The sequence below is a fragment of the Perca fluviatilis genome, chromosome 1 (genome assembly GCF_010015445.1).
Source record: "Perca fluviatilis chromosome 1, GENO_Pfluv_1.0, whole genome shotgun sequence".
Lineage (NCBI taxonomy): Eukaryota > Metazoa > Chordata > Actinopteri > Perciformes > Percidae > Perca > Perca fluviatilis.
The window spans coordinates 37,911,406-37,933,061 of record NC_053112.1 but is presented as its reverse complement, the minus strand read 5'-3'; the positions used below and the strand labels follow the sequence as shown (position 1 = coordinate 37,933,061).

Below are 21,656 nucleotides of genomic sequence, written 5' to 3'. Positions count from 1 at the left end.
TGAAGTATAAAGTGCAGTATTTCCCCCTTAAATGTAGTGGAGTAGAAGTATAAAGCAGCTAATGATAATTCTCAATTAAAGTATACTACAAGTGGGACCTCTAGCTCAACCAGTACAGAGTGCGCCCCATGTAGGCTGAGTCTTGGCAGTGTCCTGGGCTTGAATCTGCCCTGGGACCCTTTGCTGTGTGTCATCCCCTCTTTCTCTCCCCCCTTTCCTGTCTATTCACTATCATAAAGTAAAAAGCCCCAAAGTAGGCCTCAAAAGTACCTAAAAACTATAAGCCTACTTAGCTGGGTAGATATACTAGATTTACATTGCTACGTTTTGGTTTAATAACGATTATCTTTTTACCTCGCAGCCCCTAAACCGGAGAAATTTAAAAACGCTTCTGACCCCATTTTGGTTTGGAATCTGCAGGGTTGTGTTTCAGTCTCACCGGCCACCTGATTGGGTCATGACGTCTCCTTCTCTGAGATGGGCTAGTAACGTTTCCAGGGCAACTACCAGCAACTGGTGGAGTATAGCTGCTGCCTCCTGTTCACCCAAGGGGGTAAGCCAGCTTCCACAAAGCATACCTTCTATGGCGCCGTTAGCATTCCATTGACTGCCATTCATTTTGACGTCACTTTGACAGCAAATAACTTTACATCCAAAGCGTTTAAAGACTCTATTTGTCCATTGTTTATTTCTAAAGAAACACGACAACGTATAAAAGGCTCCATTACCTTGCACCTCACGTTATGGCTCCGTAGCAGACGGTTTTGTAAAAATAGGCTAACGATTGTGTCATAACCACGCGACTTACTGTCTCATAGTAGAGGAATTACCGTATAGTACAGGAGAAGCTCGCAGGCAGTTTGGACTTACATTAGCTGTTTAAGTTTAATTACTAATGTTAACTAGCATGTTAGTGATCAATGATTAGCCTGTGCTTATGTTATCTCCTTACATATACCTACACTCTCCGTCTCTGTAAGATTGGGAATGATTGAGATTTCTCTTGGCACAGCTACCAGAAGACTTCCAACTTTCAGACACGTTGCTCACGTCACATCTACGTCTTCAAGCTCAGTTGGAGGCTGCTCAGTAATGCTCAGCCAGCACCGGAAAAGAGCTTTTTATATCCTTCACTGGTCTCCGTTGAAAACAACGGTGTCAATTTGTCCATTTATTTTACTGTCTATGTGTTTACCCCGGCACACGCATGCCCAGTAAATGAGAATGTTGGTGAGATATGCGGTATGGTCGTGTTAGTTTAAACAGAGATCAGTTCTACTGGAGCTAAAAACACAAGGATCGCTTTTGGCTCAAAACTCCACTTAAAAACCAAAACGTAGCAATGTAAATGTAGCCTTAGTAATGCTCCACCACTGTTGCACTAAGAATGACCCGCTGCAGAATGTACTGAGAGAAACACCTTTGGTTGTAGTTCTTTTATTTACCAGGTTTACAACTCAAAACACATCTGTAGCTAAGATACAGTAAATATTCCTGTAGGTTTTTCTTTTTACCTCAGTCGCCCACTCACTTTTATTCCAATCATGTTTATAAAATGAAATTACATCTGATCAACAAAACCATAACTTTGACTTCAGGCAGTGGCTTCCACATGAACTCTACGTATGTATTTACACAAACTTGTAGCGCAGCTCTAAATCTTTTTGCTGTCACAGTTCAGATGCTATTGATGTGTGGCTTTTCAGGATGCTGCATGTTGTTTTGGCCACTGTTGTAGGCCTCACTGAGCTGGTGGAGGTCCTTCAGCAGGTCTGCAAACTGCTCCTCCTGTGAGCACGTAGAAAAGAGTTTTCATCTGCTCACTCATGTATGCAATTCAACTGCTGTATACTGTCAATGAAGGGGTTTCTCTCAGAATAACTCCATAGTAATGGCCTTAGTATTATGGAAAGGATGCAATGCATGTGAACTGATAACAACATCACATCATAGTTAACTCCAAAATTAGGTTAAGTTTATTATCTATTCAATCACGGGTCAGGTGAAACCTTAAAAATGGCACCAAACACACTCTCAAATTAATTTAATTTGGATTTTAGGACTCCAAATTAACATTGCATCACACAATTAGTTAAAATATGTATAACTAAATACAATTTAGAATGAATGCTTTTCACCTAAAGCTGCATAAATGAACCAGTCAATTGTGATATGTAAGGTGAACTATTCTTTTTAACAAAGCTTGATCATTTTTCTGTCTTTCTTACCAGTACGTTCATTCGCTCCGCTGCTGCAATGGCAACACTTAGCTTCCTCTCATCTTCCTCCCTCTCCTCCTCAATCACACCCAGCCTGTGACAGACACCGATAAAAAGACAGAGAATATTTGGTTAAAATAGATTTGCTCTCATTGTTCACCCTGAAGTTAGCTGGAGTGAACGTAGCCCTGGTGTCTTTTATGTGGAGTGACTGCATCGGACTCTCTTTATACAGTATACAGTCTATGGTCGGACTCCGTTTAAAACAATAGCCCTTTTAAATGCTTGTCAGCAAATGTTCATATGGCCTTGTGTGCCCTGATTCATTTGGCATGCGGTTTACACACCAGTCATAATCTTCTTTTAATGAAAACTCAACTCCTTGCTGTTCTGGAAGAAGGAAATAACGAGAGTAACAGGTGAACTAGGTGAGTTTTCTTTAAGTGCTGTGGATAGAGACTTTCAAGTAGTAAGAGACTTTATTTATTTAGGTGTTAAACATTTAGAACAAATGAAAAAATCTGTGATTAATCACAAATTAACTATGGACAATCATGCAATTAATCACTATTAAATATTTTAATTGATTGACAGCCCTAAGATAGATAGATAGATAGATAGATAGATAGATAGATAGATATTTTGTCCATTAAAAAAGGGCCGACACAAATAAAAGGTGGTACTGGTATCGCACAGCACTGATCCTAGGATCAGAAGACGGAGTTACAATAACTATATACATATATATATATATATATATATATATATATAGAACACATTTGCTGACATTTAGAACATGCACATTACTGTTTAGCTCTACTATCATACCTGAAGGTGGCGCTGGCGAGCTGCTCTTCTCGCACAGTCAGCTGATCCTGGAGCTTGGCCACCTCAGCCTGCAGCATTGCATTCTGGTCCTGGCTTTGGATAATGAAGTCCTCCAGGCGCTTTGCCATGTCCAGCTCACGCTCTGTCACCTGCTCTATCCCCAGACGAAGCTCTGACAGCTCCTGAGCATGCTGGGATGTGAATGACAATTTGACATTTTATGATATTCCATTCCATTAGCTATACCTGCTTATCCCTTAGAGCAGGGGACGGCAACCTTTACTATTAAAAGAGCCATTTTGGGCCATAAAAAAAATTACAAACATTGGTCTGGAGCCGCAAAACATATTTGAGCCTTATAATAAAGGTAACAGCATATTAAAACTAAATTATCCAATCAACACTACAAATAGGTCTGAATGAGCCTTTGTTAATATGGTGATGTTTTTTGCGAGTTTTATTGCCCTGTCTTCTGACCATTTGAGCCAATTCTTTAAAGTACATTTGCTCTGCTTTCTGCAGCACTTCCGAAATCACTCTCTTTCTCTCATCACAAGCCAGATACCTACAACTGCAGTGTGCTTGTTTTGGAAATGTCCTTTATATTACTTTTTGGGAATGTGGAATCCATAGCTGGTCTATGGAAACTCAAGACCACTCAGCAAAAATTGGCGCAGTGGCCGTAGGCTATGATGCACATTTTAGTTGACTGAAATGTTTTATAGCCTAAATGAAGAATGTAATAATCACTTTAGGCCTACAACAATAATAAATGAAAACTAAAAGTTATTCATTTTAGACATTCTAGAGCCGATCCCAGCTGACATTGCTCCCTGGACAGTTCACCAGTCAATCATAGTGCTGACACACAGAGACGGACAACCATTCATGCTCACATTCACACATTTCGGCAATTTTGAGTCACCAGTTAACCCAAGCTACATGTTTTTGGAGCACCTGCACAAAAACCCACACAGGCACCAGGGGATCATGCCAACTCCACACAGAAAGGCCACACCAGTTGCCCCCAGGCCTGCAGCTTCCCCACCTTGTGCATTTTCTGAAATGTAGGAAGGAAATCTTACACTACACAGCCAGAATTATGACACTTTAGTGGGGAATTGCACTTTAGTGGGGAAGCAGGTTTGACACATACCCTATCCAGTAAGTTGAACTGCTCATTCTCAGTCTTCATCTCACTTGACTCCCTGTTGTGGCTGACTTTGAACCATGGAACCAGAGCATGTGGACGTTTGACACTGGCACTCTGAAACAAAAGGAAATATAGTCAAATTAATTCCTTCCAATTAACCACACAGAGTCATACTATCTCTGTGTTAACATACAAGTCAACACATGTTTATTACTAATGAATAAACATGCATTATTTCAAGATAGCCTACTTAAAAAGTATTAATGACAGTATTAATAGCAAGGGCATGAGCACATGACCTTCTGAGCTCAGTAGCCAAAATAGCCGAGCTAGGCTCACAGTTCCTCTTTTTACTCACGGTATTTGGTAATGAGATAAGAGGTTGGTTGGTCTCCATCTCTTGTTCATTGTCAGCTGTCGGCAGAGCTTCAGAACTTATCTGCCTCTTCAAGGTATGTTTTGCCTGACCAGGACGTCTGTGTGGAGCACTCTGAGTTCTGGTGACTGGCTTCCTCTCTCTCATACTCCTCCGAGTCCTGCCATCCCTGTCGAATGAATGAATAAATGCATGCATGGATGAATGTATTAATTGTTCTAAGTCTTGACAAAAAAAGGAAAATCGTGCACTCTTGCTGCAGCATCACCATTTATTTAACGTTCAAGTGTATTTTAGTATACGTGTGACAAAGGTCCAGAGGAACTGAAAAGTTAGTTTCTTCACAAAATGGTGATGCTGTAGCAAGAGCAGAGTGTGGGATCTTCACCTGCACAGAAGAATTGTTGGATGTGCAAATTGTTTCTTCGAAAAATGTATTTAAGTACCGTACATCAAATGATGGCATTTGGAAAATCTGCAAGTTATCTTAGCAGGTTTAACCATCCTATACCTGTACTGGACACTTTGTGCACACTTTGTGCTTTATGCATTTATCCCAAAGTGAGTAAAGGATGATGGTGATAATATAAGGGAAGCCTTTCACTTACCACAGATTTATTGCAGTAAAACATAGTAAAATGGTACTTCTTTTGAACATGGTGTAGAGTACCTCTGGATTTGCCAGAAAGATCTGGAGCACATAGCTGGAGGTCTAGCATCTAAGTAACTCTGGCCTACCTGCATTGTAGCTACCACAAGCCTAGTCTGGATCAATGGAAACACATTTCCAGGATAATGCCTAACATGTCCCTCACCTTCCACTTGCTGTTCTCAAACTCTGTTCACTCCGGGAAACAATGATCTTCGAGCTAGCGAGCTCCACGCTGAAAATAGCAAGTTTTGAAGAAAATTTGGTTCTTGCAAAAAGCCAGGCCTGCTTGGTTCTTTCAAGGAGGGATTGTAAAGATTTACAAAGAATATCTTTACAGCATTTAATATCTAACTGGGATGTTTTGGGTCCGACTGTTGGGGATTGCTGTGGACGAAGTACATGCAGCGATACACTGGTAAGAGCAAATTACGTTTGTATCCAGCTAATTTAAATAGCTCACGTTACTGTATTGTGTGAACAGTTAACTTCATGTAATATTGTATGTGGCATTTTCTTTTGTTCCACCAAAACAAGTTCCTTCCCCAGACTATTTTGCAGAGCCACCGTCGCTGTGTCCGGAGGTTAGCGCCACCCATGACACTTGTGATTGGTTTAAAGAAATGCAAACAACACAGAGCGTTTTTTTTTTTCCTATCACAGACTGTATGTGTGGTGGAGCCACAGCGCTAAATAGTATCAGAATCATAATACTTTTATAGATCCCCTCGGGAAATTGTTTAATTGCAGTTGCTCAGAGTCAAATTAAAGGTAAATAAGAGTAAGAAGAGTAAAGTCTGGCAATGCTAGACTCCCATAAGCCATACTGGATAAGTGGCATAAATCAATGAGTGGATGGATCACAGGTACAAAAACTTGAGGGGCAATCAGAAATCTCCTTCATGGTTATTGACCTAAAAAAAACAACATTGGCTAAGCCCAGCAATGTTGGCTGGGCCCATTTACAGACATGCAACTATCATACCCATCTTGTAGGCCTTTGGAGTCCACAGGAAGCTGCTGGAGGGATGGTTGGTGAGGGCTATACTTGCTCAAGTCTTTAGGAGGAACGTACACTGGCTTGGCTTGTCCCATTTGGCTGCAAGAAAAAGCATGTAACAAAACCAAGTTCAAGTTCATAATACTAGTTACAAGTTGCTGACAAGTCAATTAAGATATAGGCCTTAAACATACCTGCTAATTATGATCCGATGTGCTTCGGGGCCCAGTGACTCTGTTATCTGGTTCAGAATGGAAGGCAGAGGGTGCAGCTTTTCAACTGTGTCCTAAGGGAGAAACAAGCTGCATGTTAGGCCCCATATAGAATACTCTTTAGACATTTGATCAGTATCTAGATACCTTGTATGGACAAGAAAAATGGCATTAAGACAAGCTGTACATGCAGACATCAATCAGGATGTAGTCAACTGTGCCTGACTATATCTGGAACTAGTCTGGCAGATTGAAATAAAAATGGCTAATTGCAAACGTCCAAAACCAGCTCTTTCCAAATAGTGTCTGGATACAGATCAAATTTTACTCCTCCCCTCCTCCTCATCTAGAGGGTTATAATGATATTAATTACTTATTACAGAATTATTAAATGTATTAAAGCTTTTATTGGTAGCCGCAAAATCATTTTTTTCCCCACTTAATCAACAGTATAGTATGATCTTTTAGATAAACAGATACCATGCAAATGATTAAGATCAGCAACACACACAATCTTAACTACTTAACTTACTTGAATATATCTAATATAACAAACAAGTAATAACCCTGGTTAATACTAAACAGGAGGTTTAGGTAATCAAGGTTTTCCTGCAGAAGGTCAGAGGGAAGAGAAATTAGTTATGACCAAAAGTAGAGAGAAGATCATCTGTTCCTCAGTCGTGTTACTTCCTGGGGCAGGACACAGTAGAATTGCCTTATGCCAAAGGCCAGTGTTTAACCTGATTGATCATGAAGTTTGATGTATTAAGTCCAGTCAATGCATATCTTAGAGGGAGGCTGAAAACTACTACTACGACTACCATTTGAAGTCACTGTTCCATTATTAATGTGACTATTATCGCCACTGTTCGTTGCATCCCCAACCGGCACCGTCAGACACCGCCTACCAAGAGCCTGGGTTTCTTCCCAAGAGGGAGTTTTTCCTCGCCACTTTCGCACTGGTCGCACTGCTTGCTCTTGAGGGAATTACTGCAATTGTTGGGGCTTTGTAAATTATAGAGTGTGGTCTCGACCTACTCTATCTGTAAAGTGTCTTGAGATAACTTGTGTTATGATTTGATACTATAAATAAAATTGAATTGAATTGAATTGAATTGAAAAGGAAAATCCCGTTTTGAATAGAATGATGTATACTCTCCTTGATCCATTCAACTCATCTGATAAGTGATAAAAACAGATATGGTGTAATTGGTTCCACTGGGGTGAAGTTTAGAGTCCTGGCTGACAAAGGGACACCAGGTGAAATGGAAGATTCTTAAAAAGCAGCCTTCATCAGATACAGTACACACAAATATTAAATACTGTGAGAGTTACACAAAGCTTTACAACTAACTACCAACTGGACTCATTGGTTTTCTGTCTTACCTGGTCCCTCTGATAGATGATGTCTACCAGAAGGCCATGGAGCACAGCCAAGCGCAGAGGCAGATCCACATAGCCATCGAAGGAAGACATTGGAATTTCTGTGTCTCCATTTGACACGGTTTGTAGAAACCCCCTCATTCCATCCCAGTGCTGCTGCAGGAATTCATTCATAAAGAGCATGTACTCCTCCTTCTCTCCAAACCTGAATCACAACAGCATTTCATTGACTTAAACCACTTCGGCTAAACTAAGGAGAATATTTATTCTCATTGGATTTGGTAGCAGATAAGTAGCCACTCACAGTGTGAAGTTGGCCAGATTCTGGATGACTTTGGCAGTTAAGGTGAGGGTACGCAGGGTGTTTGGCTCTGGATAAGGCTGTGTCAGACCAAAAAGAGAAGGACTGAGGATAGCAGGACATAAGAATCGAAGGAAGAGGGAAGCAGAGATGAGACGCTGGCCAATCTCTGGTCTGCTCTGGTCTTCACACAGTTCCACCCAGCTGGAGAAGATCTTGTTTAACTCTTCAGGAAAGGGTCTTTAGGCAAGAAACATATCAAGCATCAGCTTTGTGATTTGAACGGACACTACTACTGGCCTAAACATTTACTATTTGTTATTTCATGTCTTTTCTCCTCTCTCACCCATTGGTCGCAATAATCTTTTGCACCACCTCTTCACAGGCTTCCATCAAGTGCTTTTGGTTGTTTGACAATTCAGAGGCATGGCATTTACGAGGGTCAACTTCATAGTTCTCCACCGATGCGTAAAGTCGGTTGATAAAGTCTCCTGCAGTAAAAAAGAAAGCACAGAGTTCGGTGAAAACAAGCAAAGCACCAACCAATACCAATTACAAAAAGCCACCTTTACCACTGAGCTACCTTACCTAGTGTGGCAATGAGGTACTTCTGGCCAACCAGCTTCATATATTCATCTATGGCTTTAGTGGCCAACGTGTTCTCTCTGAAGATCATTGCCTCCTTCTCTCCAAGACGCTCCACCTCTGCACTGCCAAGATCAAGGAGGAACTCCTGAAGCATACACATTTAGATAAGAAAACATATGTCTGATTATTCATTTTTGTTGTGTTTTTAAAAATCTGATTGTGATGCAGTTAGGTTATATGCATTTTCTTTTAGACTCCACCTTGGCTTTGCCAATGCTCTGCAGTACGTGGACCAGAGCTCCTGCCAGCTCTTCCTTCTGCTTCACATTTAGAAGTGGTTCCAGGTTTCTGCACATTTCCACATAATCCACCGTCACATACTCGGCAAACTCCTTGTATTTCTCCATGGGCAGCACTTTCAAATTCTGAGAACGGGCCTTGATGCGGAGTGAAGCCTGTGGCCCCAGCAGTTCTTTGTTCCCTGCTGTGCCTGAGGCCTTGTATGGAGTAATGGGATACCACTTCTCCTGATAGGTCCTCCCTCGGATCTCAGCTAAAGGTATGACCACACTGCCCAGTGGGTGCAGGCTGAATTCGTCTCGGGAGTGGCGCTTTTTCTTGGGGTCTTCTTCGCGGAAGAGGTGCAGAGTGATTTGGGAGACACAAGGCAAGTTGTCTAGCTCAAAGAATTCCCCCCAGAATAACTGACACCCTCCGGCCACACCTCCACTGGCCCCCAGACCTCCTGAAGACACAGTGGAGTTGTCCCCTGCCAGGGTGGAGCGGTTAGGCAGCTTGCCGACAGCTCGGCTGCTGGTGCGGGCGAACAGGGTCCCGTCCAGGTGTAACTCGCAGTAATAACTCCGTTTGGGTGGCAGATCCTTCGCTTCATTTACCCACAGACTCAAGGAGTTCTCTGTACGCTCGATGTTATCCTGTGAACAATGATGCATTTAGTTTTTTTGATTAGGATTTTGATTTTGCATTACACATTTCTTGGAACAAATGGCTAATGGCTTACCTTGTTGGGCTGGGCAGCCCTTCTCAGGTCTTCAATCCAACGATCACGTTCTGCAGCTGAGGAGCAGCCAAAGCAGTGGGTGTTCTCAGAGTTTATCACCTATAAGCACATTGAAACCAACAGGACCATGTTAGCTTTACTGGGATAGAAAGTTTATTTTTTTCAAAACAATGGAGGAAGCTCCTTGAGGAGCCTGAAGGAGTATCATCGACCGAATTCACACCTCAAAGCAGTACTTCTCCCCCAAAATGGAGCTGTGGACCGGCCTGATGACAGTGCTGGTGTCTGCACTCAGATCTAGACTCTCCACTGCACTGACTGGAATGGACACTGACTCCCGGGAACCATAGTGCCTTAGAAATAATCAGAGTAGAAAAAGCCAGTCAAAATGGTAAAATGTCAAATGTAAAAATACCAATTAAATATACCATGAATTGTCAAGGTTAGTATAATTCACTTTCACCCCAGACTACCCATTGTTACACCTGTGGGACTCTAGCTCTATGTAGAACTTCCACACACTGTTATGAAAGGTTACATGAAGATACATTTGATATATGTATTGATAGATTAGAATCTCGTCTTTCTTGTCATTGAGGTAAGTTTCAAAAAGAAGTGATCTTGTAGAGATCACGTCGATCACCATTTTTGTACAGACGTTCATGGCCCCCAGAGGTTGTAGCTGGTAACATGATACCTGCTAAACATCAGCATGTTATCATTGTCATTGTGAGCATGTTAGCACACTGAAGTTAGCATTTACCTCAGCCTCACAGAGACGCTCCTGTGTCTGTAGACTGTTATACATTTGTGCCCCCCCCCCCCTCCCCAATATTAATGTAAACAACCATAAATCAAAACTTTATGTCTGCACTTAAACCTCATAGTCAAGGTTTCATGATGTTCTGGATTACAGAGCACAACACAAACAAAACAGTGTTTGGATGTTCAAGTGGTTAGCCCCGAATGTTTACAACGTGTGGCTCCGCCCCTCCTTTACCTGCTTCCTTTGTTTAGTCCTATAGGGTTCAGTTGGGTGTTGCTATTCCTCTTGGCCCTGTTCTCGAGACGTCGCTTGATCAGTGCCTTAGGGCGACAAGCACGATGCCATCAGAACAATTATGTAAAAGATCAACAGGAAATGCAGGCGTAGCAGAAAGAATGTTATCTCTGATGCAACCTGATCTCACAGAATTCCGTGAAATGAACACGGCCCCTTAACTCAAAATCTGTGGCAGTTTCACGGAATAGCAAAACATTCCGTGATGGGCCCTCGGAAGAATTACATTAAATAAACACGGCCCCTTAAGTTCAAGGTCATGGGTGGGCTTACGGTTCCGTGACACGCGAGAAGAATGGGACGGTTGGGTTCAGGAAAAGAAGAAGCAACTTTATGAAACGTGACATGCGGGACACGGACCCTGGTCTCCTGGGTGAAAGTCCTGTGTTTGACCCATCCTCTACCGCAACCTACCTCCTTATGCCGAATTTCTAGGAATCTTGTAATTGACTTTACATTGGCATTGTTTTCCGTGGTGGCCACACGGAATTTTCACACATTCCGTGCCACCACCACGTAATGCGCTGTTAACAGTTTGTGATAATTTCACGGAATTCTGTGAGACCAGGCTGCAAACTGATGTCTTACTCACCCTTACACCGCCATCTTGGTTCTTTGGTCGAGGGCCACCTGGTGACCCCACATGGTCAGGGCTACATTCTAAGTATTGGGAAGAAAGTCACACTTTGATATTGACAATTTCATTTTTATATATTCATTTTATTGTTTTTTTTTTATATTCTCCGTATGTTTTAGTTTAGCCAAAGGCAACTATACACAGGAATATATTTTCTTTCCATTTATGGTTTGCAGTCAATACTTTGAATCTGAATAATTTGTTTCCAGGACTCAATTATACAAACCAAATGTTTGATTGGAACTCTTTTAGGTTCAAAACCTTTTTGCAAAATTCAAAATTCAGTGTCATCACCACCAACTCTCAAAACAATAGTCAAAGCGGTAGTATTAGCAAATACTTTTAGATTAGGCCACACAGGATGTGGTATTCAACTGGAGCTGCAGTTCTCGAAGTAAAGTTTACTATTTGTTTATAATTCACGAGCAGACATTCTTCTTATTGAAACCCATTCAAAGCTTTGCAGAGGATGAAATCACAAAATCACAGTCCTCCATGATTTGCCCTTATTTTTCTCTTCGGTGTATTTTTGAACCCTTCAATTATAGGGTAAAGATCAAAGATGTGAATAAAGAACAATGTAGAGTACTGTCAGACACATTTTCCATTCTTTTTTGCTTACCGAAGGCCCCGCCACAAACAATCCAGCGTCTAAATCCCATCATTTAGTCCAAAGGTGTGCCACCGTCTTGTTACTTAGACGTCTGCCCCTTTAACATGGCCTTTGACTCCTCGTTAACATATGTTGATGGTGACAATGCGCCAACCAGCCAAAAACATTACAAGATCGGTCACTTCCACACTGCAGCTTCTTCTAAGCAAAAACGCCAGAGTTGAATGAAAGCAGATACTGGCCATGCCCTCTCTCTCACTACGAGTTTTCTTTGGACTGCTAGAACACCCAGGCGTGATGCTATCTTCCCCAAAAAACGTAGAGGAAGTAATTTGACAGTCATTTGCACGCATACACATTCAGCTATTTCCTCTGTGACTGTCTGCAGAATCTTACTGTGTTGCTGTGATGTCAGTAGCAGCTGGTCATACGTATTATTTACTCATGTAAAATACAGGAATTTATTCTTTATTTTGCCAAATGTATACATGTGTGTGGGTGATGTATTAACCTGTGTCGATATCTACGAGGTTCTGCATGCTGAGGTTGGACAGGCAGCTGCTGACACGGTTTCGGGTCCACATCGTTGGCTGAGGAAGACACACACACACACACACACATTTAGTCACTTTAGAGGAAGTTTAGTGCTTTTACCTTTCTGTTTAACATTTTTCACATATGTAATGACTTTTGGTGAACCATGAGGAGTTGGTGAGTGGCTTGTAAGTGTGTGTTGGCACCTCTTCCTCTGGAGAAATGAGAATTTGTCCATCTTCAAGCATACAATTGCTAATGTCCCATAAGGGCACCTCCTGAGGCGGGGCCCATTGTAGTCTTGGGAGTTCAGTGGGTACATCCTCACCCACATCTGCTATACAAACAGATGTGCACAAACAAACACACACACACACACACACATACATTGGTATTCATCACTACGCATCTTACAGAGAATTGACACAAGTTGCAAGTGGTCTATCCCCACCATACAATCCAAATAAATAAGACATTTCTGACACTGTGGATAACCTACTATACCGTACAATGAATGTGAATATGGCCGGAATTGCAGGCACACGCAGTTTGTTTAATATTTTAGGTAATTATGGAACTTATCTTCCACAGCACTTGGCCACTCCCATTTGTGGAGTTGCTGGCTTTACTGATGCTATCGCTGTCTTTTCATGACACACCAGAATGAGCTGCGCACATCCTGCAGTTCCTCAGTGGTTGTTTCTCGATGTGTACGCCCTTCAAAACAGATTTGCATCATGGTACTTTAAATGTTCTCCTTTTTAATAAGCTTAAAGGGCGTGATGTTTTAAGTGTTTTGCTTAAGTACAATAATGAATATAACATGAAAATAACAGTTAAGTGATTGCCAGAATGTTATGATCAATGTAAGTGTTTCTAGTAAAGGAGAAGATATATAGGATAGATAATAAACTATTGCAACAATAAAACATCGTCAACAAATGACAGATGAGGAATATGTATGGAATGTAATGAATGAGATTTTCTCCAGATGAAATCTCTTGTACACCTGGATGATTGTTGCTCAGTCTGTGTGTTGCCATGGTTTCTCCCAGTTTCTGTGGTCATAGTCAGCCAAGGCCCAAATATGTATTTAGTTTTTGTTGTGAACTTTGGCTCAAACTAATTCTCTGATGTTATTCCAAAGTTGGCTGAGGTTCCTGATGCTTTATTTTCACCTTAACTGTAGTGATAGGCAACAGTAGAGCAACTAGTTTAAATATGGCTGTAGAGTTTAATAAATCTAGTAAAGAAGACCTAATTCACCTCTTAAGTAATGTATTTTTTTCTTTGTACATTATTGAAATGTGAGTTGGAGCCTGTGTTATTCTAGCTTTGAGTTCCTTCTCAGCAGAGCGGAAGTTTCCTGTGACAGTGGTTTGTAAATTTTGGTAAGTATCAGTATTGGTTTGCTGCTCTTCAGTTACAGCTACGTTACATTTCTGGGCCATCGCTCAGCAGTTTGAACCTTTTCTGGAAAGTGAGGGTCTGACAACACTGATAAAGGTCTGGGTTCAGCTCAAATCTTTTTTAATGGGGGAGAGAAAAGGCCAGATCATCTGCATAAAACAGACACTTGATTTATGTGTTTAATAAACAGCTGTTGTTGTCCAGTTAATGTTGGATAAATATCTGAAAAGGGTAGGGCTGAGATTACATCCTTGCTTAACCCCTCTACTCTTGCTTCACACATTTACACACAACACTGTGTCTTTACCAGAGACGCAGCCATGACTTCAGAAGTGAGAGGGACAGATTGTTCAGGTTGGATGATTTCTATTTAAAAAGATCCTCCCCCATTTGTCTCGGCAAATCACTGATTCCAACTACCCTACATTCCATTTATGATTGATGAAAACTAGGGATAGAACAATTATCGGTCTTGGCTGATTATCGGGGCGTTTTTTTGGCAGTTTGCAGATTATCTGTCTCTGTGTTTTATTTGCCTGATAACGATAAAATTAACGAATTGGAAAGTGTTCTACTTTGGCTCGGCTACAGCTCTGTGTCTGTCCCTCTGCTTCGGTTTAACTCACTGAGTCTGACCTGACTGACTGAATCTGACTCTTTTATTGGGTATTATGTTTAGAAAGAATCTCGCACACTGACCATTACGCAAGCAATAATTTATTTAGAAGAAAAATACGTTTCGGTCTCAGACCTTACCTGATGGTCTGAGACCGAAAAGTTTCTAATGTATTAAATAACTGCTTAAAGCATTTAAACAAAGTTTTGTGTTGGAGTTTGTAACATTCCAAAATCTTAATTTTGACTTAAAGATTTTCATTTTCACTGTAAATGCATATCGGTTCCAAATATCGGTTTGATTAACTGCTAACAATCGGCATTGGTATCGGCCTTGAAAAACCAGTATCGGTCGATCCCTAATGAAAACACAGACATTTCCATAAGCCGTTCCATACTGTTTTACTGCCGCATCTTCCACGATGGGAGACCTGCTAACATTTTAACTGGCCACACAGAGGCGGAGCATGCCAATGAACCGAATATTTGTACTAAGTTCCTCAATATGCAAAAAGTGAACACATTTTTTTCACATTTGAATCCATTACTCACAGGGACGTTGGAAGTATTTTGTGGGAGGGGGTGCCGTAAATATATGCGTGTGGGGTTGTGTGTGTGTGTGTGTGGGGGGGCATTCTGAGTAACGTGCACACTCGCCTACTTATGGTGCGTTCAAATCAACTTGACATGTCCCCCGCGCGATTCCCTGTTGTTTAAGATGTCATTATAAATACAAGAGTTTTAATTCAGTCATATGAAGTGTCTGGTAGTTTTAATATTTCGTTCAAGATTCTTTAGCTTTTCTGAGATGTGCTCTTTTGCTTGAAAATAGAGATTTTCAAAGTTTTCCATTTATTTGAATGTACACCTCACTGTAGCTTTTATTGGTAGATAACTAAGTTCCACTTTCTCAGAATTAAACCCTCGAGAGTCTTCAATTAATTGCAAGTTGCAACTCATTTTTGTTCTTTACCTTTCACTATTTAAGTTCCTTAGGGCTGGGACGATGTGCTTTTGTCCCGATTTGATTCTGTCACGATACATCACGGGTGCCAATTCGATTTGTGTTGCGATTTTCATTTATTGCGATTCTAGAAGTATTGCGATTTTCTTTTCCTTCTTTAACAAAAACAAAAGTTGAATAATACACTTCTAGAGACAATATATCATGAGACCTTTCTAAAAACTAATTGTTTCCTAAGAAGAATGCACATCACATGTCCGTCAGTCGGACATTTATTTCATTTGTTAAGAAGAACGTAACATGGATTTTCTGCTTTTGCTCTGTTTAGCTGGAAACAGATATGATGTAGTCGCTGTCGGTGGTACCATATGAACAGCAGATATGTAGGTGAATCATTGGTAAAAAAATAAATAAAAAAAATTTAAAAATATCGATTTTAGGGAAAGGAATCAATTTTAGAAATCATCGCCAAAAGAAAATTACGATACATACGATTTTTGTTACTATTATTTTTTTGGGGAATTTTAGGCCTTTAATTCCACAGGACAGAGAGAGGGGGAATGACATGTAACAAAGGGCCACAGGTCGGAGTCAAACCCGCAGCCGCTGCGTCGAGGAGTAAACCTCTACATATGTGCACCCGCTCTACCAACTGAGCTAACCCAGCCATGATACATAACATATTTTTTTCCCACCCCTAAAGTTCCTCCTTAAGGTCATCTTTTTTTTTAAGTGTGTCAGCTTTTGTCTTAGGTAATGTTTTATCACTGAGTTTGTCTAATATGGCACAACATGCTGAAATACTCTTAACAGAAACACAGCTGTTTTTATTATATCCCGTGTCACTGTGAAGAAAGTCACCTATACCTCACCTACTGTAAGCGTGTCACTCAATGATCCTACATACAGTAGAATCCAGCTTGAACCACATAAGACACGTGTCAACTCAAGGGCCCAATCTGGCCCCTGGCAAGAAGGGATCTGTTTTCAAAATGCAATAATGCGACACTCAGAGCAGAATTTGGCAGATTTGCCGACTTTGAGACTCAGAAATTCCCCCAAAACCAGAGAGTTTTCATATTCGGGCTGTGAAACAGGTTGTCGTAAAATATGTAATCATTGTTTTGCTTGATTTGCTAAACTCTGTGATGGCTAAGGAACTTTTTTTGCTGACTTATTTAAGGGCTTTATGTCAACCAAACTGTAAGCGAGAAAGCTATATGTCATGCAATAATACAGTCAAACATATTTGACTTTCGACATGTCTATAAACTATACATGTTGACCCTTAATGTTATTCTCGTTTTCCAGTGTGGCCCTTAGTGAATTTGAGTTTGACACGGGAACCATTTTGCTACGTATAAAAACAAAAAGTTTAGTTGTGAGGATTCCCATTTGACCATCATTTGATGTATTAACACATCAAGATTCAAACTCCTGTGCTAATCTCAAACAAAACATTAAAAGACTGGGCAATAAGGTTCATATATTTGTACTAAACGTATATTTTCAGGTTCAGGAAGCATTACCTTGCAGTAATGTTGGGGTGCTGTTCCGACTCTGCAGCCTGGGCCTTTTAAGCTTCTGGGACACAGTCCTCAGGTACTTTTTTAGGAGCGCCCCTCCGCTTCCTCTCTGCGAAGGGTCTGTGGAGGAGACCCCCGGGGTGTCTGCAGCAGCGGACGATGACGCTGCATGAGCTGGGCTGGCAGAGCTGGAGGAAGGGGCCAGGGCTGAAAACAGTGACCCGGGAGGCTCAGACAGGGCCCTTCTGAAGGGGTTCTTTCTGCCGCCTTTATCCGGCTTGGCTCCCTCTCCGCCTTTCCCACTGGGTGGATGTTTGTCCCCGGGGTCCTCGCTCAGGGCCTTGCGCCAGTTTTGCATCTTGCTCCATTTGTTGGTGGAGGCCTTCTGAATCTTATCAAGTGTGGATGTGGAAGAAGCAGCTGCCGCTCCTGCCTCCCCGTCTTCTTTCACCTCGTTGAGTGTTCCCTTGGAGCCCGTGTGCCACTTGTACGTGTTGAGGGGGTCGCTGGTCTCAGACGATTGTCCTTGGGGGGGCTCCACAGGGGATTCCTTTTCCTTCTCTGGTGGTCCCTGTTCCTGCACTGGTTGTTGAGCTGCAGGCTCTAAAGCCTTCTCCTCAGTGCCCATTTCAGATATTTCAGGTGCGACTCAAGTTTCGTCTGTCCTCTCAAGGATGCATCAAACATCCAACAAAACCAGAAATGAAATGCCTTTCAGCGGTTTCCCCTCTGATTTACTGCAATCTTAGGGACTGCTGTGAGAGCTAAGGATGACAGTAGTCAGTGTCTTCGCTGGTTCAATCTCTCTTTGCTACTCTCGTTTCCTGTCTTGCAAAACGTTATCCGGCAATAACATGCGACTAGCTGCTCTGTGTTAGGTGGCGTTGCTGCAGCACCTAACTCCCTTTCACTCACGAGGCGCTTACTTCCTCATGAAATGTCACTGAGAAGTTCATCTATTTACAGTAATCTCATTGCTCATTATTTGTTTTCTGTGCTTTGTGTTTTCGTCTAATACTTCCCTTCTTCCTCACTTCCCGTTCTCCTTTTATGTCTAAGGTTTCCCTCCAAACAAAACTCTCTCTGGAGTCTTTTTTAAACACAGGACTCAGGATGTCTTAAAGAAATCAGCCTTTTATTTGCACAACAACCATAACTCAAAGAAATGTACACATTTGTGATAGGATGTAGGCTTGCTTCAGCTCCAATATTACCTCACAGGAAACCTGCTTGTCTTGTCAGTAATTTAGTCTGCCCCACTGTGGGTATGAGAAATGTGGTTTAACCTCCTCAGTTTGGTTAAATGATGGAGGATGCAGCTCCATTTCTAACCCCTACTCTCCCCACCTTCTACTGTTCAACTGAATCTGTCAAGATGCTTAATGGTTCAGAAATCAATAGTTCAGTTAACACTAACTGGGATTTCTAGGTTCAGAAATATACTTGTAGTACTTTCAATGACATAAAAAACCCAGAGACAACATTTCGCCTGTGTAACGAAATCAACATTTTCAATGATTCTGCACGTAAAGGTCTAGCACACAAATACCACCCGTGACTATTGTTTATTCCATGATCCATAAAGCAGATAAGTAAACGAGTGGCAGTATCCACTTGTTATCAGATACCTGTGGGTGTGTGGACTGTTGACTGTTAAGATCAGTTTCCTGTCAAAGCGAGACAGCGCTTCCTGCTGAGATCGGCTTGTCAGACTGAAAACCACTTCCTGCGCTCATGCTCTCGGCTCGTACACACCTGCAGGAGATTCTGAGTCCCAGCGGGGCGAGGTGTCACCATTAATGTCAGCTGTTGCAATAAAAGTGGACAGCAAGTTACTGAGGCCCCAGCAGCACTCTGTGTCAAATGTCGACACTTGTAAACTAGGAAACAGGACTGCTAACTAGTTATTTAAAGCAGCTTTTTGTGCCAAATCTGGTTCAATCTTTAAGTTACTTCAAAGTCAAATTGAAATGGTTGTCTACAAACTATAGTCTGTGAACATTCGCACATGCTTACATTTTTTTTTTTTTATTCTACTTAAATAACCCATTGTATGAAGCTACTGGAAGTTGCATTTGGTCTTGTTTCATTGAGGCCCTCTGGTGGCTGTGTTTTGGTATTGATAATGGTAATGAAACTATATTAATACATTTGAGAATTTGATGCTTTTCTTTGGGATACATGATGGCATAGTGAAAAGCTTTGAATGTTTTGAGCGTTGTTCAGGCAAACCAAGCCATTTTTAAGAGGCCACCTTGAGCTGACAGCATTTTCTGTGTATTCTGACATTTTATAGACAAAACGAGGAATGTACTGATCAGGAAAACAATCGGCAGATGTGCTGCGTAGTCTAATTAATGAAAGGTTTGATGCTCTTTCATATTCAGGATCTTAATGATTTAACTTTATCTGTCCTCCTTATATTTGCTGATTGTAATTGTAAAGCATCATTCATTTAATGTCAAACAGTCTACAGCCATGCCAGGCTCCGTGAGGCCAACAAACTCACAAAAACAATGCTAACACAGTGAGGCAGTGGCGGAGCCAGGCTGTCTGAAGGGCAGGGGCAAAAAAGATCAAATAAAAAGGGCCCCAGCTGCATGTGGTGGGGCACCAGCGTGCAGAACGTTTTCTGTAGGGCAGCCTATATGGCACTGCATCACGTGTTCTCAATTTTAAGGCCAGCCTAGGGCACTGCATCACGTTTTCTCCATTTAAGGGCACAGTGAATTATCACTTTTATCTACCATAGGGGCCCCGACTCATTTCCTGGTTCTCCTTCTCCATAAACAACATGAGATCAAGGAGAGGGTTAACTTCTCCTGCTACACATTTCCCACCGTGGTCAGAAAGAAACAGGGGAGACACTTTGGTTCTCTCACTAGGACTCTAGAGTCGCTACTCGCTCCGAAGCTAATCGCCGTCACTCCCACTTCACCCTCGCTCTATCACCCACTCCCAACACACACACACATGCTGGCTCCACGCACACACCAGCGCACAATTATAAACTTCAGGCCGCTTACGTAGGCTACGGCAGAGAAAGTCTGTTACCTTTTATGCCTCCTGAATGGCAATTTAATGTAACTGTAACCAACGCCCAGCAGAGGGCACTGCATATCCTTGGTAAATCTCAAGTAATCGTATCGGTATCGTTTCTTTTTCCATACAAACATACAGTATTTTGTGTTGTGTTGTTTTTGTGTCAACACATCCTTTGATCAAAATTGGCACAGCTATTTAACAAAATATACTGGAATCTGCATACATTTTATGTTCTCTTAATGATTCTTGTAAAGGAATATCCATCTGTATTTCTAAATAGTCTTTTAAAAACCTTCTCCATAGGCCGTGAACTTTTTCAAACACACAAGCACACTGAGGACTTCCAGAAAAAAAGTTCACATATGCTTCACTTGATGCTAATACACTGCACACATTTATATTACTCTAAACCACCTTTTGTAAACCAACTGTATACTACTGTCTACACTATATTTCATGTCCTGTCTATACACCACCTGTCTATACTTTGTATATCACATTGCACTTTTCTGCTTTTTTTGCACTTCTGGTTAGACGCAAACTGCATTTCGTTATCTTTGTACTTGTACTCTGCACAATGACAATACAGTTGATTCTAATCTAATCTCATATATAACGATTATTTTCCTGTTTGTTTGCCTTTATTGGACTGTTGAGAGTGCAGGTAATAAAGGGAAGAGCGAAACAAGGAAGGTGAATATGAAACTGCGATGTCAGAGTAACTTAGTCACTTCCTGTAAAGTTTTGGCTTTCTAATGGAGGAATTCACCCTCGCTGAACCACTGAACACCACACCACATGATGACTTTTTGCAATGACCTTAATTCAAGCCAGTACAGCCAAAGCTGTGATATTTACTGGCACATCCTGTTTCATTGTAAGGGTATGAATGGTGTATTACTTTATTATAATGGATTCTCGATGGATCACATCCTCCACAAACACATTTTCCAGCCAGAAATGATGTAGCCGTACAATAACATTTTAATGTGACATTTAACTGCTGTTGTTCTTTAGTGTTTGGTGTGGTGGCAGACCTTGGTGTCAGCTGTACAAACTCAACTATAGCCTGCCCTTTGAACCACAATCGCATTAATGCTATCATGCACCGCCATCGCTGCTAAACCTCTTACATAATGAGGATTTAAGTCTGTTTCATTCTGAGAACTAAACAGAATATGATGGGCCATGCAAGTCCAGACATATCTGGGAAACACACAGTAAAACAAGTGTATGCATGCAAATCTATACTTCCTAAAGTGACATCAGTAATTGAGAATGAGGAATTTCAGACCGGAATGTGGGCGAGGCATTTCAGGCAGTTGAGGAAAAGTGTTTTCTGTGGGAGAGAGAGCTCCATTTGGAGTAAAATGTGTTAAGATTTTCAAATGCATGCTTGGTGCCACCCCTCGAGTTGGGCCATTGTCACTACTCATTGCCAGGATTTCCAGGCTATCAAATGCCAGGGAGCATGGGCCAAACTTGGCTCGCAGGCTCCTAACTGGGCGGCCTTGGTTTCGAT

At 41.5% G+C, this 21,656-nt stretch overlaps 1 protein-coding gene across 4 annotated transcripts; it reads right to left on the bottom strand.

The window, feature by feature from the left end:
- Positions 1-1,421: 1,421 nt before the first annotated feature.
- On the bottom strand, positions 1,422-17,929 carry rasal3 (RAS protein activator like 3). Of its 4 annotated transcripts, none has more exons than XM_039809638.1 (19): positions 17,093-17,929; positions 12,781-12,911; positions 12,552-12,630; positions 11,383-11,450; positions 10,731-10,816; positions 9,954-10,083; positions 9,731-9,829; positions 8,970-9,644; positions 8,710-8,854; positions 8,468-8,612; positions 8,125-8,361; positions 7,824-8,025; positions 6,420-6,511; positions 6,211-6,324; positions 4,559-4,745; positions 4,204-4,314; positions 3,048-3,238; positions 2,229-2,313; positions 1,422-1,788 (listed from the first exon to the last, which is right to left on the bottom strand). In XM_039809638.1, the coding sequence occupies exons 1-19, from the start codon at positions 17,715-17,717 to the stop codon at positions 1,678-1,680; spliced, it is 3,513 nt and encodes a 1,170-aa protein (XP_039665572.1). In that variant the 5' UTR covers positions 17,718-17,929; the 3' UTR covers positions 1,422-1,677. The 4 variants fall into 4 exon arrangements, with proteins under 4 accessions (XP_039665572.1, XP_039665580.1, XP_039665587.1 ...); XM_039809646.1 differs by having other exon boundaries at positions 12,781-12,908; positions 17,093-17,928; XM_039809653.1 differs by having other exon boundaries at positions 12,781-13,291; positions 17,093-17,220.
- Between the last annotated feature and the right edge of the window lie 3,727 nt (positions 17,930-21,656).